At 36.9% G+C, this 27,045-nt stretch overlaps 1 protein-coding gene across 1 annotated transcript in view; it reads left to right on the top strand.

Moving 5' to 3' along the window:
• The window catches only part of LOC125231275, a 229,675-nt gene that overhangs the window by 70,153 nt on the left and 132,477 nt on the right, over positions 1–27,045 (top strand). Inside the window, exons 2-3 of the mRNA XM_048136714.1 lie at positions 23,091–23,415; positions 25,567–26,825. Coding sequence (XP_047992671.1) covers positions 23,091–23,415; positions 25,567–26,825 — 1,584 coding nt within the window. The remainder of the gene's footprint in view (positions 1–23,090; positions 23,416–25,566; positions 26,826–27,045) is intronic.

Here is a 27,045-nt window from a genome sequence, read left to right as displayed (position 1 = left end):
ACTTGAGCATACCCACCCTTCATCACAGCTTTCACGGCTTTCAGCGAGTGTTGCCAAGTTGTGCAATTGAGTTGCATGCCGAGAAGAGGCGAGCTTTCGACTTGCCAGTAGTTTTTTACATAATTAGAGACTTCTCTGGTTATTAGTTGTCATCATCATCATCATTTCAGCCATTAATCGCCCACTGCTGAGCATAGGTACGCCACTTATCCCTTCGTGTACGCCACTTATCCCGGTCCTGGGCTAATCTCATCCAGAAGTGCCCCGCAGTTTTTCGAATGTCGTCCACCCAATGAGCCAACGGTTGCCAGGCGCTTCTTACATCCGATAGCGGCCACCATTCGGTCAACATTTTGGTTATTAGTTGTCATAGGTCTCCAATACTCTCCATGTATTCGATTTCGAGTTTGAGCTCACAATGAAGAATATTCCCTACCTAGAGCTAGTTATACTTTATTGAATAATTTAATAGAATGACTGAATATCCAAAATTGTTATGTTTTCAAACAAATAGAAAGAAAGTGATTAGATTGGTTTTATGTATATGAGTACCTAGATAATCTTTATTAGCAAGAAAAAGATGTTCTAAGAACAAATTAAATTATTTTCATAGAAAATATTTTAACTTGTATTTTTAAGTAGTCACACTACTATTACGTATGTTATAAGCATTAAATAAATGTCATATACAAAGAAAAAGTGACCAAGGCCTGCAAGTGTTCCGAGCTGGAATCGAACCAGCGTACTCCGTTTACCGGACGGATGCCTGAACCACTCGGCCATCGGTACACGAAGGCAAGGACACTTGGAAGGAAGACTTGGAGCCCTTGGAGGCCTTGGTCACTTTTTCTTTGTATCTCTCTCTCTCTTCCAAGCTATTAATCCCATCTCACATGGTGGTGGGGTCAGCTTTCCTTGTCAACCGCTTCCACTTCGCCCTATTCTATTTTTTGTTCTTTATATATGACATTTATTTAATGTTAAGAAAAAGATGTAGGTACTGATGTAATTGGTTCGCCTCAGTCGATTCTGTGTATGTTAGAATAGCGGCCAAGTGTGCTCGAGTGCTCTCTAGTTCAGCATGGCAAGGTTTACCGGCGCGGCGCCCTAATGAGGGGGCGCGTTGCAAAACCACGGCAGCCTCGAGTGTTATTTTGTTATTCAAAAGAACGGAAAATAAATTTCTTAACTTGGTGAACTGTGTGTCTGCCCATTGAATGATGAAGATGCATTAAATTTTGTTTGTGGTACCAAATTCATATATAGTTAACGTTTAGATGCCGTTGCCTTCGTTATTAATATTTCATATTAGATTATACATACCTATATCGAAGCAGCCAAGGTGCTCAATAATATAAATTTGAACTTATCATCATCATCATCATCCTGTCCCTGCCGGTTTCGGCCTCGGCGACTGGGTTTGTACCGGTTAGTGAGAGCGACGGTCGTGGGCTCTCAGGTGACTGGCGTAGCCTATTTTTGCCATGAATGTGCGACCACACTCACTGCAAGTCAGCACCCCTCCAACGTAATTGTAATTTATGACCGCTGTTGGTCGGGCCTTTAACTCGTCGCGTTTCGCATCGAGATCCACTCGCCTCTGCTCTTCGAAGGCTTGCACTTTGTCTCTCACTGTATGCCTCCACTTCGGCCGATCTTGCGCCGAAGTCTCCCAGTGCAACGGTTCAATGTCACATCTCCGCATGTGACGCTTAAATTCAGCACATCTTTGTAATAGCGCAGAAGTTGGCCGCCTTGTTTCCGCTTGCCACTTTGCAGCTCTGAGTAGAAAATGCGCTTAGCCACTCTGTCATTAGACATACGAGAGACATGACCACACCATCGCAACTGTCGCCGCATCAGATAGGCTTCAATGCCGCTGACATTAGCACGGCGTAGAACTGCAGTGTTCCTGACATGATCTTCCCAAGTGATGTTCATAATGTCACGCAGGCATTTAAGATGAAACCTATCTAATGTGCGATTTGAACTTATACACGTTACTCAGCCATTTTTTTTTAAAGTTGTCCACCTCATTTTTTTTTAGATTTGGAAATTTTTATGTGGTTTCCACTCAGAATCGCGAGCTCTTTCAATCCTAATAGGAGAAAAAAGTGTCCCAAGGGTTTTTTCCCATTCCGTTAGGTACCATTTTTTCATACATTTTGTATGGCGGGTAACGGAATGGACGGTTTAAAAAATGTAAGTCTTGGGACATTTTTTTTCTCCTATCAGGATCGAAAGACCTCGCGATTCTGATGAGTAGGTATGAATCGCGTAAAAAATAAGTGGGATGGACAACTTTGAAAAAAAAAATGACCCTACTGCACCTTAACGTCTTGCTAACGAAAGGTTGTTGTTTGTGACAAGCTTGGGCCCTTCCATGGCTACCATATATCTACCAAGAGGATGATAACGTACGCGTTATGATATTATGTATATGTTTCGGTAGGATAGACAATGATTAAAAAAAATGTATTAATAAAAATGTCTGGAACTTGAAGACAAAAATAAACAGAAGACTTAATAAGTTGCAGAATGGGCATTTTGAAGGCTAATGAAGATACTGGGACATTTATCTGAATTATCCTTATTAATGATTGGCACATTTCTATACTTAGATAAACTTTGCGAGTTGTAGATTACACGCAGTATTATATTTTCTTTTATATAAGGCTTTATTTATTTTTAGTCCATATCAATTTAAATATAAAAAATAACATTAGGTCAAAATAATATAAAACTCGGAAAGAAATTATATTTGCGTGGCAGTCGGTTAGCCGATGACTTTAATAACAATGCAATTTATACAATGCTTGGCCGAGGCCGGTCGTTACCGCGTTACATCACAGACAACTATAATAACTAGATTGTTCATTTATATAAAAATAAATAGGTAATTTAAAATAAGTGGTGGGCCATTTTTTTCAAAGTTGTCCCCCACTTTTTTATTTGGAGATTTTATGTGGTTTCCACTCAGAATGGCGAGCTCTTTCAATCCTAATAGAAGGAAAAAAGTGTCCCAAGGTTTTTTCCCATTCCGTTACCATTTTTTCATACATTTTGTGTAGCAGTAACGGAATGGAAGGTCTGAAAAATATATGGAAATCTTGGGACAATTTTTTTCTCCTATCAGGAACGAAAGACCTCGCGGTTCTCAGTATGAATCGCGGAATCGCGTAAAAAATACCCATGTTACAAAAAAAGTAGGGTGGACAACTTGAACAAAAGGGCCCGGTCACCTGTCTACTCGTTTTGCGTCCTTTCTCATAAAAGAATATTGAACTAGGCTCTCATTTCACATTTATTATTGGATTAGATTCATATTATCTACTCCTGGTTCTGCTCAGGCGTAACTTCATATCATGTGATTTAAAACAATGATGTCACACACGACTTCACAGTGCGATAAACAGTCTATATTATTGTTTGTCTCTGGTAATAGCGAACAATGAGATCGGGACAATGCTGCATCTAATCGATCGAGATGGCTCAATGATCCGCTTTGACCATACTATATTTAGTCAGTACGCAGATCTTTTTCATTATCTAATGACTGTGGTGTTCCATGCTCTCCATATTCCATATCCTTATTATCTTCATATAATATGTAGTAATTTGGATTAGAATGGACCTTATTTCACTTGAAGCTTAAGGTCCCCTTACACGTGGAAGGACATTAAATACTTTCTTATTAAGAAATACCCTATAGCATAGCGAAAAGCAATTAAGATGTAAATAGAGTGATAGAGTTTGTTACACACAGTTTACGAACTTGGATTATTTATTCGATTATGTACTTATTCAAAATATTATCGAACCTTTGGTAAATGTCTACGCTATTGGCATTAGTACCTATATTAAAAACTTAAAAGACTGTTAGATATACATATTAAAACTCTAACTTAATATTTACCTAATTAAAGACTATTCGAATTCTCAGAAATTTAACAAAGTTTAAGTTAAGTGCTTACTAATTAATTCTTAGTTAAAAATAGCCTTTACAAGAACTTTTTGTATCAATTAAGTCAGTAACTTTATTGGTAAATGGCAGACACATAAAATGTCGGTAGAATCGTATCAAGGCCCTCGAGTCTGTTCCACTTGGATGCGTCAGAGCCCAGGTTTCGATTTCCTAGTATTGTATGTCTAATATTTATTCAATGCAAAACGTATGTTAATTCGATTTAAAGTAATACAGTGAGTAATTGACCGCGTTGTACTATAAATATGTTTGCACTTGCAGGAATAAGAATAGTTTTAAATTTTATGAGGAAACCGCTATTACTTCAAGATAGGTAGTTGTACCAAATAAAGCCTTTGCTACTAAATGGCATTTAAATTCAATAGAAATAATAAATAAATTCAATATAAAATAAACGGTTTATCTTTCCACTATATTAAATTAATCAGTTGTATAGCGACTGAATTGATTAATCTACACGCAATTATAACGCTTTTAGTCACGAATTCCATTATTACAGTTAGGTATATTTTGAGACTCTAACTACCTATTGCAGTAAAAGTACCAGTACTGGACAGACCCAGTGGATGCCACTTTCAATCTTAAGTCAATGTGAAACCTAAATGTGAAAACCATTAGATTCATTGAGAATGAGCGTGTTGAGAACTACAGTCGAGTTCATAATTATTTATTATTTCAACGAGTTAAGGTGACGAAATGTACACATATTTATGAACTCGACTGTACTTCCATACACCACGTAGAAGTAGTAGGTACCTCAGTACTTTGGTAATTTTACCCTACCTTTGTTACTTTTACCTAACCTTTGTTAGGTACTTTTACCTAACCTTTTACCTTACCTTTGTTACTATTACCTAACCTTTGTTACTTTTACCTAACCTTTGGTACTTTTACCTTCCGTATTCCTAAATGTATGCTAAATTAGCAATCTATTTTTCCTTTAGAGTTTGTCTTTTTGAATAGTCAGAATACTATTTCCGGCAAGGCTTATATAATATTTCCGATTACGTTCCAATTACCGACACTTCAGTGGAGTCCTACTTAAAACCAGTAATTTAAAAAGATCAACTGGTCTGGTTTTATTCAAACCTACTTTGTCCACTAGTGATTAACTCTCTACAACAAGCGACAGAAGCCAAGTTTTACTTGGTCAATAATGTTTTAATATTTAGAGCTGTCGAAGCTCAAAAGCATATGAATAGAGGCGTGTGTAGATATCTACGAGCACCATGGTCGCACACACTTTTTTTTTTATAGGATAGGAGGCAAACGAGCAGACAGGTCGCCTGATGGTAAGCGATTCACAAATCTTGACACTTGATTCAGAAATGCCTAATTATTTCAAATTCCGAGTTATGAACTAAAATGTAACACATCGTCCTACGCTTATTAATGAAGTGCAGCAGCAGGCAGTACGAGAACTTGTTTTGTTACAAAATTGTTTTCAAAAACACTCCGATGTTTTTTGCATGTCTAATGGATTCTGCGTTTTTTATGTTAAAGTCGCCATCAAATTTGTCCTACAGCAGGTAAGGCGTTTTTATAAATAAATAATGTGATGGTTTCGCACGCGATGGCTTTAGACTTTTTGCTCGGTTGCTTCATAATAATATATTTGCATTAAACATCGACTGTGAAGCATTTCATAAATATGAAGTAATCCCGGAAATTAACGCACCTAATACAACGCAAGAACAAGTTCCACTACGCAACAGTGTCGCGTCACGCATATCACTTTTTCTAGCATCAAATAGAAATCATAAACGATAGATTTGTCAAAAAACACAAATGTTACAAAACGGTACAAGTACATTAAGTACAACCGCACGTGCCGGTGGTTAAGGAACCAGAAAACGAAATCGCAGCAATGAGAGCGAAACCTATTTAGCGGAGCAACATTCGGCTGACGAGCGAAGGTACGGAAACACGAGAAAGTGGTCCGCGGTTGACAAAGGTCGGAAGTTCTGTCTAACGACCCCTGACGACCAAAACCGAAACAGAGGAGACGAATTCGCAATGAACGATTTCTAATTTCCACAACGATGCTACGAACAATGATGTATTAAAGAAAACAATAGCGCAAGTTTCAAAGCTTAGCTTGGGGAGTGCAGCGGTCCTCGACAATTTATTTCATTCTGTTTCCTACTTACGTTTCGTGATTTATTAGATAGGTAGTCAGTACTCATATTGTATCGGGAAATTATTGGTTAATATTTTCTCGTGTTCCGATTTTTCTTGTAATTTACAACCTACTTACCATATTGACAATTGCGACAGTATCAAGCATTGCATTTGCTTGATTTTTTCTTGGGTGATGGAGTTAATTTATTTGCTTGATTTGCGAAATGATTGGTCTTTTCCGTTGCTCATTCGTTTCTGTTTTGGGCCCTAATCTTAATATTTGTTTATGCCTACAGGGCTAACTTGCCTCCACACGGGACCACATACTTACTTTCGGATTCGATCCGACACTTGACCACCTAGTAAGAAAGAAACCATTGACACCGTCAGCTAACTTATTCTGGCCCAATGATGCAAAGATTACACTTAATTTTTTTTTCACTACCTACACTGTCATAATATTCATATACTTACCTACATTTTGCATATCGAACAACATTTAAAAAGAAACACAAATCTTCTACAAAGATGCAGGTCATCGCTGTAGGTTCGCCATCGCTTAACCCGGACCTGAATCGGCTAAATAGCATTTGCAAGTGCCACATAGCTACTTCTTAGTAGTTAGTAGTACCAGGTACCTAGAAAACTCTAAGCAACGATCGAATTTATTATATTACCTATAAGTCGACTTCTGAAGTAAACACGCACCGTTAGGAAATATAAACGATGCTGGTTCTTGTGAAAGACAGTATATTTATTGTTTAGTTAGTTCTGAATTAAATTGTATCACTTCAAATTAACAACCATTTACACTTTTAATATGCAAATCGTATTTTTTACAAACAGAAGACAAAATGTTACAATAATATCAAGTTGAACGGACTGACCAAGCCGCAAGTGCCGAAAATTTTACTTTTCCAACAGATAGCGAAAGTTATTAAAAACACAATTTCGGTAAGAGTAGCATAACATTAACACCGTACGATAATCATTGTTCCGTTTCCCAATAATATGTATGTCACAGCAAATAAAAAGTGAAAAGAAATGCAAATATTAGTCGTTAACGAGTATCACCGGCTGTGAAATGGTTCACGAGTTCACGACACCTCTGCCAGGCGCATCTCTTTACAAAAACCAGCATAAGTATCAGATCAAGAGCCTTTCCAACAATATGGGATGGAAGGTCACGTTTAAAATGGATTCTTGAGTATGCTTTTGAATATGACTTGCTGAGTGATGTGAATGTTGGTCGCGGGCTACGGCCACGCACCCATATGTTCTCGTATTGATAAAAATGTAATTATAACATCGCGCTAGAAAAAGTGTGTCAGTCGGCGGCTGGCGACATTCGTTTGAAATGAAATGAAATGAAATGAAATGATTTATTGTCAGACCACAGGTAAAAAATATAAAAGATGTCAAAAATAATAATAATCGTATCTTTTCCGCAGTCTACCATTTCTGGTGTACAATATTTTGGGGAATGCAAAGCATGCAATAAAAACTATTTACAATATTTACACAGTCACAAAAAGCTAAGCAAACAATATGAAAAATAGGTACCTACTTCAGAATATGTCAAAGTTATTGTTATTATTATGTCAAATCGTAAATGTGCAATAATTACTTAAATATTTATTTATAATTGTCCATTATTATTTAAAAAGTCAAGTGGGGAATAGAACATTTTATCCAAAAGCCATTCGTGAAGCACTTTCTTAAATTTTGTATTGTCATGGTCCTTAAATACGTCTGGAATATTATTATAAATTTTGATTGACATGGAGAAAATGCTATTTTTGTAAAAACTTGACTTGGTTTGATGCGTATTTACCAATTTGTACACATTTCTCAAATTACGATGGAATCTATCATTCCTTTGATATAGGTTAAGGTTCTTTTTTACAAACATAGCCACTTCTTTAATGTACAAACAAGGCATCGGCAAAATCTTAAATTTGGTAAAAAGAGGCCTACAGGAATCTCTCTGGGATGCACCACAGAGCGCTCTTATACAACGTTTCTGCATCTTAAAAACTTTTAGCCAGTCCGTAGAATTTCCCCAGAATATTATACCGTATGTGAGGGTAGACTGAACATAACCAAAATACGACATTAGCCCCGCTTTTTCCGATGCATTATTTATCAATCTATGTATCGGGAACACAAACTTTGGATAATTTCGTGCATAATTCGTCAATGTGAAATTGCCAATTACAATTGCTGTCGAGTATAAGACCCAAAAACTTTGTTGTCTCTGACTCCGTGATTGAGTCTGCTATATGCGATATGTTGATTACCAATCCTGGTCTACGACTTGTATGAAATTGGACAAAGTGAGTTTTAGTTAGATTAATGCTTAATGAATTGTCGGTCATCCAAGTAATAATGTCATCGAGAGTATTATTAACTTAATTTTAACTTCTGATTAGCAGAAACGTCTGCAATCGATGCCGTTGGCGTTAGCTTTTCGCTGGCTTGGTTGAAGTCTTGGTGGCTCAGTTGGCAGAGCGCTGGAGTATCGATCCAGAGGCCGTGAGTTCAAGTCTCACCCAAGGCAGACATTTTCCACTTTTAAATTTATTCTAAGCCTAACGGCATCGATTGCAGACGTTTCTGCTAATCAGAAGTTAAAATTTAGCATGGTTAGCGCATCGTAACTGGTGAATTTCCAATATGACTTGGAACTCCGGTTGCCGTTTAAGAAGTTTAACACTCTTACGGTAGATGTCGCTACGGGTCCCATTGACCTTAGTAGTGGAAAATTTCGCTGGCTTGGTTGAAGTCTTGGTGGCTCAGTTGGCAGAGCGCTGGAGTATCGATCCAGAGGCCGTGAGTTCAAGTCTCACCCAAGGCAGACATTTTCCACTTTTAAATTTATTATTAACTTCTCGTTCATATTCTTTTGTTGTGCCTGTACACCTTATCAAAGCACTACTATCGTCTGCAAATAATACTACTTGATTGTTCGTCTGTTGTGGGAGATCGTTTATATAAAACAGGAATAAGAGGGGGCCAAGAATACTTCCCTGAGGCACGCCTCTTGGATTAGGTCTGTACGAAGATCTTCTAGTCTCAATAGTATTACTTTTGGAACAATAATAATTAATTTCAGTACATTGGAATCTGTTTGAGAGATAACTTTTAATCCATTCGAGAGCTAGCCCCCGAATACCGTAATGATCTAGTTTATTAAGCAAATTTTCGTGATTAACACAGTCGAATGCTTTAGACATATCGGTGAATACAGATGATATATGGATTCGTTTATCTATGCATTCATGAATAGTTTTCAGCAGTTGATATATAGCAAGATTTGTAGATCTATTCCTTCGAAAACCACACTGTTCGTTTCTTAATAGGTTGTATTTCTCAGAGTACTCAATTATTCTATTATACATAAGTTTTTCAATCACTTTAGATAAAATTGGGATCAAAGTTATAGGCCTAATCTGGTTTTTTCTCCTTGTTTGAAAAGTGGCTTAATAATAGACTTCTTTAATCTTTCCGGAAATAAACCAGTTTGAAAGGACAGATTTACTATATGCGCCAATGGATTAGATATTAGAAATGCAGTATCTTTTATTGTTTGTGTACTTATATCGTCACAACCTACCGCTGCAGTATTGTTAAGTGATTTTATTGCTCTGAAAACTTCTTGAGGACTAACAGGATAGAGATAAATACTTGTGAGATTATGTTCTATGTTCTTGCACAGGTTTTTATTACCCGTTACAACCTTAGGGAGTGAGTCTATGAAGTAGTTATTGAAGTGTGTTGCAATACTATCAGGTTTATGAACTAGTTCTCCATTGTGGTTTATCTGTTCTATCATGCTTGGCATTTCGTTGTTTCCTGTGTATTGTTTAATTATTTGCCAAGTGGCTTTACATTTATTTTTCGCTCTCTCTATTAAATTATGATTGGCCTGTTTTAGTGATTTTTTTACACATTTCTTTAACATGCATGCGTATTTTAAATATTGCTCCTTTACACACTTCAATCCCTTATATTGGTAATCCATGAATAGGCATTTTTTTACTTTGCTAGATATCTTGATTCCTTTTGTTATAAACTTATTTTTATTTCTAGATGTAATTTTAATCTTAATTTTGGGAAAGCACAAATCATGGAATAATTTAAATTCGTCGATAAAATTATTATATGCGCTGTTTACATCCTCAGCGTTTAGCACCTCCGAGAAGGATAACGCTTGCAAACAATTTATGAATTTTGAAACATTTTCTATACTATAATCTCTTTTATATACATACCAGTATTTTGGCTGAAGTTTTTGTCGAAGTTTTAATGAAATTGTCTGAGCAAGAACCGAAAGGGCAAGATGGTGAACTTTTGTTGTTCCATTTTTAAAATTACATAAGATGTTATCGATACTGCTTTGCGATCTATGTGTTATTCTAGTAGGTTCAAGTATCCTGGGGTATAAGTTAAACGCGTCTAAAAGACTTTTAAACCAGTTTTTTATATTTGGATTTTTATTGTTGTTTTCAAGGAGGTCTATGTTAAAATCACCACATATTATGATTTTATGCTTCTTGTAACAAATCTTTAACAAAAGTTTTTCTAGCTTTTCAAAAAATAAGTTTATATCACTATTGGGAGTGCGGTACAAACATATCAAATACAATTTTTCGATTGGCAAAAATATACCGCAACATTCAAATATCTTTTCTCTGCCTAAAGATTTAATGTCATTAATTACTTGAAAATCTATGCCTCTCTTAACCAAGATACAAGAACCACCTCTTCTTTCATTTTTTTTCCTTATCATGCCGCTATTCTTATCCCTTTTCCTAGCAAAAATATCTGCCAATACGTAATCTTCTACCTGAATACTTTTTTCTTGGCCAAATGGCACAAAGTGCTCGGTAAGACATATAACGTCAGGAGATGTGGTCTGCGTTTCCAATTGACTCAAAGCAATGGCCAGTTGATCTAGCTTTCCCAGAACTCCCGCTATATTTTGATGGAAAACACAGAATTCCCTATCACTAAGTTGGATATTGCTCGCGCACGGAGAAAGTCGTTTGGAGGGGCTACTATGTTCATTCTTGTTCACGAAAAAACAAGTTCTTTTTTTCGTTAATGTGCGAAATAGCTTCTGTGGTTTGTTGGAAATAATCGGATATCTTTTTTTGTACTTTTATTTTATATATTTTTGAAATATTTCTGACCTGATTGTTATATATTAAAAACTCTTTTATGTGACCTATAATATTTGTGCGAGTTTCCAAGTTTTTTGACGAGGTGTTATTTGATAAGATTAGATTAAGTTTTCCCTTCGGTTCGAACTATATCACTTGTTCGTTATCAGTCAAAAAGGCGAATAACTTTACACAAAAGCTTAGTGTATTTAGCTACTATATCATCATCATCATCATCATCTTCCTTGTCGTATCCGGAAAAGGCGACTCCATTAATAATTATTGTCCGGATGATGGAATGCTATGTATGATGTGGCTTGCAAACCCAAACACCATACCCAAGTTACCATTATGATCATACTACGTACGTATAGTAAAAATACCAATAGATGATTGTTTACTTTAATTTTGTTATTTCATTGATTTCTGTATAAAATATACCGCTTTGCGTGAGTTGATTGTCCTATTAATTATTTTAAGTGATCACGTAAGTCACATTTCATTACTAAGTATGTCTACTAATTCGCCATTTACTGCAAATAATAATAATTTATTGGCCTGGGAAAAAAACGAGCAAGTTTAGTTGAACCACGAGCGAAGCGAGTGGTTCGAAATAGAATCCAATAATAATTAGAATTTTTACTCGTATTAGACGAGTAAAAATTCTAATTATTATTTCTAAAAATATTTACTCAAAAAAAACTTGCCTGAATCAATTAAAATTCAGGCCACCAAATCTGTGCGCCATCTCTAAGCTCAATATCATAGTTTTTAGACGTTACTGCATGCTTCACACAAAATTAATTAAGCTAGTCATCATTATCGATCGATACACAAATACCATTGCCGTAGAAAACATTTTTGCGCTTAGCAAAAAAAGTAGCCGTTCGTCAGCAAAAAGCTTGATCAACCGGCTTAGCCAAGGCCACCACCGCTATCCCTTCGACAACGAAACGGTTTGTGTCTTTCTATCACAGTCTATTTTAGTGAACCTCAAGAATCTAGTGACGTCATCATGGCACCACTTTTCCATTATGATTATTACAATATTCATATTTGACAAATTACCAGACTCAGTATTCATTCATATAATATTCAAAAACATAATACATTTACCGAGAGAAAAAGCGGTACCAATGTACTATCATCTGCAAAAGTGCAAGGCGAATTTATCAATGAATTCATTCATAATTTCTCCATGCACTTTTGCAGCTGATGGTACCTACAGATTGAAGATTGAGTAGAGTAGCTACATGTGTCTCATTTAGTAATATGCTTTTGGGACTGTGTACAGGATGACATAAGACTATTTAGATCCTGCCTGAAACCTATATTATTTTCTTCTATGCCTATGAGTCTATGCCGATAGTAACAGATTGCGTTTCGATCGCTACGGAGCGTAGCGAGATTGTGACATTTGTGACGTTGGCCAGGTGTCCAGATAAATCAGGTATCGTATCGATATTGGATCACACACGGACTCGTGCGCGGGCGCATGCGGATGTGATCATGTCCCGCGGAAGGCCGGGCCCATTCCCAGCATTGCCGATATTATCGTCGCTATGAGAGTAGCGAGTACGAGCAGCTCAGCTGGAGATGCCTAAGCTGAAATTTTGATTTTATTTTTATCCAAATATCCTAGACAAATATTAATCTGAAATCTACACATACAAAAACGTATGCGTGTATACCCAAAAGGGAATGGCACAGCACATGAAACTGGTCTAATTTCAGCGTCACTCTTAGCAAAATAAGGGTTTGGAAGATAGCAAAATTGTGATATTACAATCATAGGTAGCATAGAAATCGCCTACACAACACATGCTAAAGGGGCTGGAGTTTATGAAAGTTACACGGACTTAAATCTAGCCATTTAAAAACATACCAATTATAAATTAGGTATACCTCAAGCAGTCAATACTTAGATAAATAATATCCCGTCGTATACCTACTTTATAATAATAAAACACACCTATGTACGTACCATCAACAAAGAAGAAATCAAAACAATCGAAGACTAACAACAAAAACGACTAATAAAATGTTTCTGATGGGTATCCAACTATCCAACTGTCCACTGGTTGAAGAGAGACGCACACTCGCCCGCAGTCTATACAAAATACAAAATACAAAATCATTTATTCAGCAAATAGGCCACGGGGGCACTTTTACATGTCAACATTACAGAGTATTCATTAAAGTTAAACAAATGAAATTAATAGAAATATTAACTAAAAATATTAATCATAAGCAAAGTAGCTATACACTGATATAGAATTAGAGATGTATAAAGTCTCTAAATGTCATATTATTACTAACTATAATCAATACATAAAGAAAGTGCAAACAAATACAAAGATAAAAGAAATCTATAATACTTCAATAGTTGTAAAAGACTGAATATTACAAGTAAAAATATTATACTTAATCAAATAATCCATGGAGATGTATAGCGTCTCCAAGAGTCAAATTTTATAAAATTAAAATATTTAAAAGTAAAAACCTTTGTCAAATAATACAAAAAAAAAAAAAAAAATACAGAAAATGAACAGCTAAATTACACATTTCAAGAGATGTACAAGTCTCTAGTTGTCAATCATTAAAGAACAAATCAAGTTTACAAATAAGGGCCAATCAAGGTTACAAATTAAGTTTAAAAATATAATCAAAATCTCAGAGATGTATAAGGTCTCTAAGTGTCCAAAAAAACTAACATTAACTTAATCAAACGACAACAAGGTCATTAAAGTAAGGAGTCTATTTTAAAATAAAATATAATCAAAATCTCAGAGATGTATAAAGTCTCTAAGTGTCCAAAAGCTAAAATTAACTAAATTAAACGACAACGTGATGGTCTCTAGTGTCATCCTTAAGACATTACTTACTTAAGTTTAATTCTTACAAGAACCGAATGTAGTGTCTCGCAATCCGCTCAAAAGTAAAGTTAAATAATCTAACAAAACATGTGGCCCAGGTAAGCTTGAACAGACCAGTCTCCACAAACAGCACCCGTTCACGAGTATGACGCGTATCTCAGCCATCTATTCGCCAATAACAGCAATGGTCCGAGCCTATTTGATGGGGCACTTTCTACGCCAGACACCTATTATTTATTTATTACCTGCTCATATGAGGAAGCTGGCTTAGCTGGCCGCCTTGCAGGTTTTCAAATTGAAAAATTAATTTTGTTTTCAATTAAATACTTTGAGTTCGTGATTAGAAATGTTAATACAATGTACCAATATTGATTGGCCTAAATTTATCAGAAACTCTAAGCGTAAAAAGGGCGTTCTTGTTAATACACTTAATTGCATTGCGAAAGTTCTGGCTGTGGAATATTGAGCTCCCTGGGAAGGTTTTCCCGAGGGCATACAGTATCGAGGTTCTCATTAGAGTGTAAAGGTTTTTTAATTAATATTATAGGGTCAGGGGTGACATCCTGACATCGTTACTATGTGACGAAACCCCTTCTTTTTCTAATAAAGATTTATATAACATTATAGGGTTGGTATTGGCTACGTGCACGACAATTACGCCCACTACCATGTGAACTTGAAGTGGAAAATGTCAAAAAATGACATGTAAATAAACATAATATTTTAACGATTTTTCGTTAATTTTAAATAAATCGAATAACAAGAGCTACTATTTCAAGTGTAATTTAGGTAGATCGATTATAATAAAGACTTAAGACATGGATATAATAATAAAAATCAGTTTCCAAAGCATGTTTTACCTCTTAAGTTGTTGTGTATACTTACTATATTGTTTCCTGTATTGAGGTGTGCAATAAAGAGTATTTGTATTGTATTGTATTGTATTGCATTACTCAAATACTCACGGTATAAACTTCCAACCAGACCACAGAAAGAGGCAATAAATTGGTGCTGGCAGGGCATATATAAGTAATCTTGAAGAACATAGGAGTAATGGTAGAAGTTCTACGAGCGAGTGATATGGTATTCGCTAAACCTCCGTCCCGTTAATGCCATATAAAACAAGTCTAAACGCAAGTACCTAGTTATGTCCGCGGCCGCAGAAATATCCGACACGGGCCTATTCCCAGGCCAGGCCTGAATCTTTAAACATAATCTTTTACGGTAGGATAAATACTAACAGCGTATTGAACAATATTAGGTAAACAAAGCTTAAATATAATTTATTATAATGTTTTGTTTTGACATATCACTTACGTTTTTTTTTCACGGTAGCTATCCATTTAGTTCTTTGATCCAATTTCCAGTGTTCTCCAAGAAACGCATAGAACGTGCAACGACTATTTACTTATGCCATTATTTTTACAATTAACAACAAAACAACATTGGTGGCCCATTTCAAACATTACACATTGTATTATATTATGAGTTTTGATAGATGACAAACCACAATCAGTGTCGATTTTGACCACCGCAAGCGCTGCGATCGCTTTGCTTACCCCCTCCATGCACTTCGCACGAAGCCAATAATGTAACCCGTAATGCGTCCACTAAGCTGAAATTCTGTTACCTCTTCACGCTTAAACCGACGAATTGATTTGGGATACAATCTTAGTGGAAATAGAGAGGACATAGATAAATTACCTATGTATGCTTTGCAATGTCTATTAGGTATATGTAGTCGGAGGTTTACAAATTCATTCATCGACACGTCTCGGCATTGAGTAGCAAGGGTTTCCTGTCGACTCGCAGTCTCTCGCATGATAAACTGCAGTTTCAACTATTGCGATGCGTTTAGCATTGCTAAAAACCTTTCGTGTGGCCTACAGGCCGGCATTCCAAAGATTACTGAGTATCTACTGCAATGCAACTTGCTCTTTTTCAGTTGTTTTCTCAATGAGGATCGTCATCATATCTTGTTAAAGACTAAGTTCCTTTATAGGCTTATCTGTTGCTCGCAGAAAGATATAGCATAAAGGCTGCAGTTTTCATTGCATAGGTGCAGTAATTTGAGCACGCTTAGCATTGCTAACAGATCTTGCGTATGGCCTAAGTTGATGTGACTGTAGACTTAGAGTATATACTGCAGTGCTGCCAAGTAGTATCGTTGTGATCGGTAGACTTTACTGAGTACGAAATAAGGGGGGGGGGGTTAACTATGACGTCACAATTTGTGCTAACTCAAACCAGTTTGTAAAATGCACATTAATTTTAGCGCCATCTATTTGCTTATAGCGGCAACAAAATGCTGAAGCAAGTAACTATCACAACTCGGAGTGGCTTCACTATGTAACAGTGCTCTGCAGTTCTGTTAACGTTCACTAGGCGGCGCTGTAGTTAAACGTTACTCGGTTACGCGATAGATGTCGCTTAGAGCAAGTAGCAATACGAGTAGATTAAAATACATGTTTTAATTTTTATTATAACAACTTGAATTATATACTTAACCATTTAATTTAATCAATGATTGAAGAGTATATAAAATACTGAAATATAATATATTTGAATTATGTATACAAGTTAATAGTTATTTAGTTATGTACCCACGATACTACGTTTTTTAGGGTTCCGTAACTCAAAAAGGAAAAACGGAACCCTTATAGGATCACTCTGTCCATCTGTCACAGCCAATTTTCTCTGAAACTACCGAAACGATTAACATGAAATTTGGCACACGTATGTAAACCTGTGACCCAAAGACGGACATGTAATTTAAATTAAGAAAATTCAATTATAGGGGCCACTTTTGGGGGGTAAAAGTGAAAATTAAAAATCAAAGTTTCTAGAACTATATTGTGTTACATATCAAATGAAAGAGCTTTTTATAAGTATTTCAAAAATATTTTTCTTAAGAGGGCTTTCGTGTGAAAAACAGTGAAATCGCAACCGAGCGCTTGATCATACCGTGTGTAGTATCAAATTAAAGGGCTTTGCGAGTAGTTTACAAATATATATCACATTATAGGACTTTTTCTACTGGATCTAACAAAATATGAGAAAATGTCCAAAAGTGGTAAAAATTGTTCCGGTGAAGGCTCGTTTTCAATAAATTGCCAAAAATAAATAATAGCAATTTATAATCACTAAGGCATAACAGCAATTTAAGTAAACGTTGCAGATTAATTAAGTACAAAAATTATTTCGATGTGATGTAGATTTTTAAAGAAATTGTCACTTAATTTTAGGTAATTTCTGAAAAAAATTGAATTCGTCTTAGCCTCGTTTACTCTTTTTTAAAACCTTATAATAAAAATGTAGTCTGAGAAGTTTGTAGTACAGGGTATATGAATTATAAATTTACCTGTTTTAGTATTCAAAATTGTCCATATTTTACAAATAAGATCGACTAATTCAGCTCTATACGTGAGTTTTTCTAAACGTGCATTAGAGAAAAATTAATAATTAATTTAGTGACGTGGTTTTCAAAAATCCAGTCTTATAAAAATCAAGATAATAACATGCTCTAACTGAAATTTGAATTAAATAAATCTATTGGATAACGGAAAGTGTAGTATTTCACCGACTAAAACTATCAATTTTAGATTATTTTGACGTTTTTTTTTAAAGCAGCCTTAATAATTTTTAGTAAAGTAATTTTCAGGTAATTTATGGAAATAGGCAAAAAAATGACCATTCCCCCCCTTAATATCTCCGAAACTACTAAGCGTAAAATTTTCGAAAAAATACACGAGATAGTTTTCAATCTATAGATTACAGGAAAACCTATTAGAAATCTACAGTAAAGCGTAAGTCGGATTAAAAGAAAAAAACTCAAATTACGAATTTCACTCACTGCCGCTGCAAGGAGTTACCAAATCTCTTGAAATTGTGTGAGCGCGTTTGATTACATAAGTATAAACTCATTTCTGTTTCGTTTTCTTCAAAATATCGATTACTTAAGTTCCTACTAAAAAAGGAGGCGCTTAAGCCCTTCTTGTAGTGTACGGAACCCTTGCAACGCGAGTACAACTCGCCCTTGGCCGGTTTTTAATTTTGATTTTTTATTTACTAAAATTGTTTCCACCTTGGATGTTAACATTAACACTTGAATATTTCACTCCGGTCAGAATTGACAACATTTCATATTTTTGAGTACTACTTTTTATTGTTTGGTTTGAAAGAACTCAATACTAAAAGATACACGTATTTTTTTTTCCAAAAACTGCTATTTTAATGAGAAATTCCCTTTTTAGGGTTCCGTAGCCAAAATGGCAAAAACGGAACCCTTATAGTTTCGTCATGTCCGTCTGTCCGTCTGTCCGTCTGTCCGTCTGTCCGTCTGTCACAGCCGATTTACTCGGAAACTATAAGTACTACAGTGATGAAATTTGATGGGAATATGTGTTGTATGAACCGCTACAAAATTATGACACTAAATAGTAAAAAAAAGGAATTGGGGGTGGGGCCCCCATACATGTAACTGAGGGATGAAAATTTTTTTTTCGATGTACATACCCGTGTGGGGTATCAATGGAAAGGTCTTTTAAAATGATATAAAGTTTTCTAAAAAACATTTTTCTTAAAGTGAACGGTTTTTGAGATATCAGCTCTCAAAGTCGTAAAAAGTATGTCCCCCCCCCTCTATTTTTATAACTACGGGGTATAAAATTCTAAAAAAAATAGAGGTGATGCATGCTAATTAACTCTTTCAACGATTTTTGGTTTGATCAAAGTATCTCTTATAGTTTTTGAGATAGGTTGATTTAACTGTAATTTTGTTTATTATATTTGCTGCTACGGAACCCTTTGTGCGCGAGCCCGACTCGCACTTGGCCGGTTTTTATTACTGCTTCGAGCAGAAAGAGCGTAAGTTACAAACGTCAAGACACAGCTTCGTCACGTCACATGTTTTGTTTCATACACCTAAGAAAACGACAAAATCATTCCTAAAAAAAAAGTTTTAACAGTCAGCTTAAACAGTCCGGTATGCCTGACTGTCAAGTGTCACTGTCAACCACTAGTGACTACCAATCATAGACTAAGCCATGATTTTTTTAATATCTTTGCTACGAACTGTGATAAGTTTCACTGTCAAACTCAAGTGACATCCCAACTGGAAGATTTTTTTGATATAGTGGCAGCTCTAAATCAGCTATTTGACGTCACTTCCCCTTTAAACTATTTTTAAGATTTTTTATACTAAAAATGCGGAAAAAAAAATAAAAAAAATGATTTATGTGATCTACAAGCGTATATCTCGAAATGGTTTTCGATTTAGGGACATTGAAAATTTTGAAACGTTGTCAATTATATTTTAGAATCCGTCGCTTAGTTGCTCTGCTTGGAATTCAATTATTAAAAAACCGGCCAAGAGCGTGACGGGCCACGCTCAGTGCAGGGTTCCGTAGTTTTCCGTATTTTTCTCAAACACTGCTGAACTTATCAAGTTCAAAACAATTTTCCTAGAAAGTCTTTACAAAGTTCTACTTTTGTAATTTTTTTCATATTTTTTAAACATATGGTTCAAAAGTTAGAGGGGGGGGGACGCACTTTTTTTCCTTTAGGAGCGATTATTTGCGAAAATGTTACTATTATCAAAAAACGATTTTTGTAAACCCTTATTCATTTTTAAATACCTATCCAACAATATATCAAATGTTGGGGTTGGAATGAAAAAAAATATCAGCCCCCACTTTACATGTAGGGCGGGGTACCCTAATGAAACATTTTTTTCCATTTTTTATTTTTGCACTTTGTTGGCGTGATTGATATACATATTGGTACCAAATTTCAGCTTTCTAGTGCTAACGGTTACTGAGATTATCCGCGGACGGACGGACGGACGGACTGACGGACGGACGGACGGACGGACAGACAGACATGGCGAAACTATAAGGGTTCCTAGTTGACTACGGAACCCTAAAAAAACCCTCACCTGGTTCAAATTTCACCATCGCTGTAAATACATATTTCCCCTCACTAGCTCGGAAACACGTGTTTTGTCCTTTAATACCAGCGGGTAAAAACGCATTTTATCCACTAGTGGGTAAAGTAATTTGACCTTGAATAAAGTCAAATTAACTGCTTTAAAATTGATAAAAGTAGGTGAATCTAGTAATAATGATGATTTACCACCTGTGGAACTACTGGAACCAGTGATAAACGCATTTTTTGCGTTGTAGTTTCCTCGCTACAGTGAGGGGAAAAGTTTTGTGTTACACTCGGGTGCAAATGTATTTTACTTCTCGTGTGTTAAAAAACTCGCAAGTTCAGGATTCTATTCTCGAACCACTCGCTTCGCTCGTGGTTCAACTATAGAATCCTTTCACTTGCTCGTTTTTCAATTCCACACTTGGCGTTAAAGTACAACTTTGCCCCCTTGTATAACAAATAACTATTTCTCAAACATGCAATGAAATATTGTCTTTACGTTCCTTAAAATGGGCTGGGAAGTATCGCTTTTTGGGCGCAACAACTCGAGAGGACTGTAAAGGGATTTCATATTATTTTTTAGGCCTAGGCCTGCAAAGTAACTTTTTTTATAAAATATTGTCCTTTAGAGCATTTTTTTTATTTCATTGTATGTTTGAGAAAAGCACTATACATGCCTCGGCGTGAAAACGGATTCCCTCATTTTCCCGGCCTCTGATGTAATGTACTATTATATATACTAAGACATTTTGCTCCCTTGTGACACAAATGACACAATCTACAATGTTTATAGATTTGGTAGTCTGACACTGGCACGCAAACGGGACAATGTTTGCATTTGCAGCACAGCACCCAACCCTCAATTTTAACAGTTACCTACTCATAATTTGTGCAATGTCATAAAACTCATAAATGCAACACTTGCTGACAGGAAAAAATGTGTTCGTCTGTCATCAGACATCAACTTGTCTCATTGTTACGGTACCCCCACGGAGACGCTTTGAAAGAGGTGACATGTTCTCACCAGATGGTCCAAAACCTTATCCCTGCGAGTTTGTCACGTGCAAAAGTAATTGTTATAAAAGGGATTTTATTTTTTTTACCTTGACAACTAAACTTTATTTACTCGTTGAGGTTCGTATTTCAAAACAATATTTGTGTCTCGTCCATAAAAACTGGTTAAGCAATAAATAAACGTTGAGTTTTAACAGTATCGATGGCCATAAAAATAAAAATATTGAGACAGGATGCTGGACATACTAGTGGTATTTTTAATAATCGTACATCCGAAGACCTTGTAGTCAATCACTGGGCAAAACTATCTACCTATCGCATTTTTTCCTTGAACATACCAAGCCACTAACTTCAAGCTTATGTACCTACATGTTCTGCGGTAGTTATTCCTGAATTTATCGCATTACCACAGAAGAATACTTCTGGAAATATTAACGCTCGACGATAAAAGACGAATGAATATCCATAAAATATAATCAACTTCCATCTTTCTGTCATACCAAACAGCGTCGGGCGTGTTAAATCGACTGCCCCTTGTTTGCTGGATCTTGTTTTGATTTTTTTGCCTCGTTGAAGATGTATCAGACGCATTATCCTGGAGGAGGTTCGTTTTGGGCGCGCGGGGAGGGAGGGTGCGCGTGCACATAACTCGGACCTGACGTCACGGTCCTCGGTAAAAAAACTTCATGAACCCGCTCAGCCAAGGCCTCCGAGCCTCCTGCATTTACATGTTATTATATTAATGCGTTTCGCCCGTCTCGTTATATTCTCCCGACCGACGTTGCATGTCTATTTCTCAACAATCTAAAGATACATTTATTTGAATTTTCGAGCGATTGTAAATAAAAATGCCTGAACAATTTATAAGCTCTAGACGTATGAAATAATAAAACAGGTTTTAGTGGCAATAATGTAACGTCTTAATAGTAAATCCGTCGACAGTTGTGCAAGTTAATCATAACCCAGTTAGCGGGCGTGAGCCGGCAACAACTACGTTAACATTTTTAACGGTAACGAGGTACCTTCAACGCATCTGTGAGCTACCTGTTGGTTTAAGTTCCTTCTTAAAGCATATTTATGGGTTGCGTGACTTAATCTTTAATAACTTCTATGTACGCGTTGGATTGAGAGCTTAAAACGGTAAACAACCTCAGTAGTTTTATTTACACGATTATTTTATAATAGTTTAGTGGGAGTATTTCATGTCGTTACATATACTTACAGTACCGGTCAAAAGTTTGAGTTCACCCTTTGATTTCGGTACAAATGAGTACTTTTGTACGATAATTATCTTCGGTTTGGTAGTCGAAATATGTTTTCAACTTATATTTATTGTTTTGTGGAGATTTGTTTTACTAGTTAGACACAATTCACGTACCTTTCTTTCACTAAAATCTAATAAACATGACGGCAAAATGCTAGTTATATTTATGGCCTTGCTTTTGCCACTAATTGAGACACATCTTTACACGAAACACAGTTTTAGCCAGATAATATAGGCCAAATAATTATTTAGCCTATAAGATTTGAGGGAAACAGATGTTAAAAAAATATAAATTGTTTACGAAACAAATTTTGACGTCTGAACTACAAAAAACTATCTCTCTAAAGCAGTCAATTGTACTGAAAACAAGGAGTGAACTTACATTTTTGACCGGTACTGTAATGTTCACTCTTGGGAAGGAAACTATTACGATAGGTAATCAGTAATCAACGACGACACTCAAATTTATCCGACCTAAAGTTTAACAGCCTGACTTTACGAAGTTAATAAGCATTAAACGCACCTTCTTGAATAAGCCGACTAATAAATAATAACTACAAGATGAGTTTCTTAAACACATGAACTTTATTGAGGAAGCTAGCAAGAATCATCGGATTATTTATCTTTATTATACGAGTAGGTATTACGTACCAACATTACGAACTTTACTCTCACATAGTTCCTGCAAAAGAGCACAGAACTGTCACTCATGAAACATTTTTCTTTGTCCTCAGACCATGGTATGGGGCAACGCCACAGTCGCCGAAGTGGTCTGCGAGCCACTACAAGAGGCCGGCGCGGTAGTCGCAGGCCTCCCCTCCGGGCCGCTCTCGGCGCCGGTGGCAGTCACGCTGGGCGGGCCCCTGCCGTCCCCAGCCAGCTTGCCCGCGCCCCCGGCCCCGCCGGCAGCCTTGCTGTTCCTGGGCGGCTCGAAGGCGCCGGTCGACGCGAGAGCCCCGGCGGCGTCGTTGGAAGGAGAAGTGCTGGTGGTGGAGTATCAGCCTCCGCAGTGGGATGGCAAGGATCTGGACACGTTTATAGCTTGGGAAAAGATTTATGGTGAGTCTAATGTACAACAGGCTTAATGAAGGCTTGAAAAATGTGAGTATGATTATGATTAACGAGTGTACTCGAAACTAAAACGAATAAAATATTTACAAATTATATTCAATCCAAAGGAACAAATCACGCTCGAATAACTTGACAATTTAGACGTAAAGAAGGATCGAACAAAACTGAACCATAAGACTTGATGTGATATGTTCTAAATTCATATTTCACCAAAAAAATATCTCGACTTATCAAGTTATTCACGCCATCCACCGAATTATTCACGATAACATTTCTTTACCGAATTTATTTGTACTTACAATTGTGCTTAGAGAACTTTAAAACTTTCTTCAATTGAAGCTACCTAACGCCTCGTCAATAAGCTGCAAACGAAGCACGTTCAGTATTCCGACGGTGTCTGTTTGTAGAAAGCGGTTTGGCAATAAATGAGACGCGTATGCTATTGTCCGGTAATCTTTCGCAGAAGTGCCTTGTATGCAAACCTATTGCAGCCGCCGTGACCATCATATCGATATCAGAATTGCGGCTTTGTCCGTTAAGTTGTGCCACAGAATATGTAATAGTACAAGTACAGAAGGTCCACTGCTTTGATGTTCACGAAATGCCGCCTGTTTAAATGCCTACAAAATTCTAACAAAGAAAAGAGCCGCACGTGCGCAGCGTCGGACGATAGGGTTGCCTATGCACGAATTAATACTCAGATAAAATGTTTTACTATATATTCAAGTCTTGGGTACTTTCTAGGTATATACAGTATTTCTATATGTTTTGTTTAAGCCCTAACATCACAAGCCTTATTGAACTTTCCCGTGGGATCAATAGTAGATCTGTGTAAGATTGTCCTATTTTATTCATGATGTCTATTTAACTAAGCATTATTAGCCATTCCACACGTGGACATCGCATATTATGAACCTTAAAAACAAACTCGCGACGTAAAGTAACAATAGAAAGTGCGAATGTGCGTTCCGTGAGAACGCGCGCCACCCCCGATTAGGCCGCGGACTCGCGGCCGCCAGCATGTACTTGTAGCGCGGCGATAGAATCGCGGAGTGAGCCACCCCTGGTTGTGCTTGCTGCTATGAACGGGTTCTTCTGGCCGCTCCACACTGAGTAGGTATCTACGCGAACTATGTATGGAATATACAAACGGACATTAAAATGAGAGAAAACACAACCAGTTTTCATGTTCGTTCAACAAGTTTTTTTGGTTAAAATAGCGCCTACGTGCTCTTTGGCTCAAACAACAAGTTAGATTTTGTCAAGAGTAACTAGTACATTCTACAAGTTACTCCTCATTTGAATCAACAAGTCGATTTTATAAAAGCAACATGACACATATTGTTTTAAACATATGTTTGGCTGATTTAATCAAATATATTTTAACAAGTTTGACCTTATTGTTCGAACAAATTCGACTTGTATCATCATTATTGTGATTTATTCCGTTTACTAAAATACTTTTGTTTCAAACGGATAAAACCGCAACAAGTCGAACTTGTTAAATTCACAATGCAAATTTCTCTCAGTGTATATACTTATGTGTGAAAAAAGGCACGAAACATTACTACGTGAGAAAAATATGGTTTCATCACTATTCATTACTATTAGCATGGTGGAGCGGTCATTAAACTTGCCAAAAACTTTAGTTCATTCTACTTTGTAGTCATAATTATAATATAACATCTCAATACACATTAAATAATTTGCTAAAGCATATCGAAAATCAATTATAAGCTTCATAATTAATAACTAATTGACCCATCAGAAACGTGAAGTTGTTTGATCATTGTGTTAACTAACAATGCTGTTATGTAAATCGTTTATTTGATTAGCATTAAACGTTTCCCAATCAACTTAGTTCCATACGTGAGGAGTTCAAGGAGTTTAAAAGGTCTGGGTTATTTATTATCGACCTATGATTAAGCGGAGATGTGCAATGCAAGGTGAATAAGTTATATGGCAATTATATTTGGCGTGCCGTTTGATCTGACCTTTCCGACGCCCACAAATCTTTCAGTGACTCGGTATTGGTAGATTAAAAGATATGCTATGCATATTCGATTAGCTGTTCCGTTCGACTTTAACTAAGGTTACATTACATCATATGTGTGACACCCGCTTTCTCTTTTATTTCAGCTGCGACTTTATTCTCGGCGGTGGAGCTTTATGGCAAGCCTCTGTTACGCGCTGCCGTCATCACGAAAGAGGAATACCATTTGTTGTTCTACTACCTGGAGTCAGTGTCTGAAGCTAGTGAAGCTCTCACAGAGCGTATGAGGAAATACATCGACTCCGGCTTGCTTATCAACGATGGCAAGAAACAGGATGACAATGTTTCAGTGTCATCAAAAAAGACAGATAAAGAATCGGAACAAAAGAGCATTCTAAATGAGTTGCTCCAAGAAGGAGTTTTGTCTCAACGAGATATTGATGTTTCTTCGGAAATAACGACCTCTGATTTCCACGAACAATCAACTGAATGTCGTAAATTCGACGATAATGAGTCTCTTGTTTCCTCGGTAAATACTAGTCTTCGTAAAGTTATTGTTGACATTCCCATAGACTGCAACGAATCCGTGGCCGATAGCTCTATTATTGAATCCAGTGACAATGTCACCACGGTGACTATCAGAAGCGGCGGTCAATGTTGCGCTGATCACAGAATCTCCGCTGATGCTAGTGAAAATGTTTGGGCTAACGTGAGGTGGGATTTTCTCAATCCTACAGATTTCGGTTACGATCAAGTGAGAAGTGTGCAAAGAAGCCGATCAGATTCTGCTCTCACACCCTTAAGCAGGCGACGAAATGAAGAGATCTATGAAAGGCTACGAGACGTAGAAGGTGAATCTTGCGGAAGCATAACTCCCTACGAATCTATTGAAGATCTATATGACTGTATTAAGAACGCCCAGTATACGAGCGCGGCTGCCGAAGAGTCCTCGCCTTCGACCGAGAGTCAATCTGAACCACAATTTCCAGATTTCTTTGAAAAAACTAGCACTATCCGTCAGAGCTCTGCGAGCAGTGAAAAAAGCGGGGACTCTTCCGTGTTTCCGTTTTCGAAATGCGGTTCGAGCGATTCCGCGGGCGCTATGACGTCTTGCGAGTCCACCAGTGGCATAAGTACTTTTGCTTCGAAAAGTATGCCCGAGTCGTTGAAGTGCAGAGAGTTGCCACCAACGCCGGCGGAGGGCGATGCTACTGAAAGTGCGATCCTGCTGAAGCAGCTTTTCACCGGTGAACTGATGGATGCGTACAACGAGTTTCTGGCGGCGTATCCTCACGCCCGCGCCCTGTTGCGGAGGAAAGCGCGGCGCGACGAGCACTTCACCGCCCTCGCAGACATCAGACGAGGAGCTGCAAAGTACACCATCGCCGACTATCTGCAACTTCCGGTAAGTCACTTTTGCTTTGCATGTATTTTAACAATAGTGTGCGTTGGCGTTTCTGAAAGTATTCAATCACATGTCACGTACTTGCAAGTGCATGTGTTACGAAAGCAAGTGCCGTATTATTGTTGCTCTTGACCTTAGCTCGGCTCGATAGATGTTGGCGTGTAATGAACGTGTCAAATGTGGTGATTACGTGTAATCGAGGGGAGAACGAGAACAATGC

This window comes from Leguminivora glycinivorella, chromosome 11 (genome assembly GCF_023078275.1).
Source record: "Leguminivora glycinivorella isolate SPB_JAAS2020 chromosome 11, LegGlyc_1.1, whole genome shotgun sequence".
NCBI lineage: Eukaryota > Metazoa > Arthropoda > Insecta > Lepidoptera > Tortricidae > Leguminivora > Leguminivora glycinivorella.
This window is presented reverse-complemented; position numbering and strand designations above follow the sequence as displayed.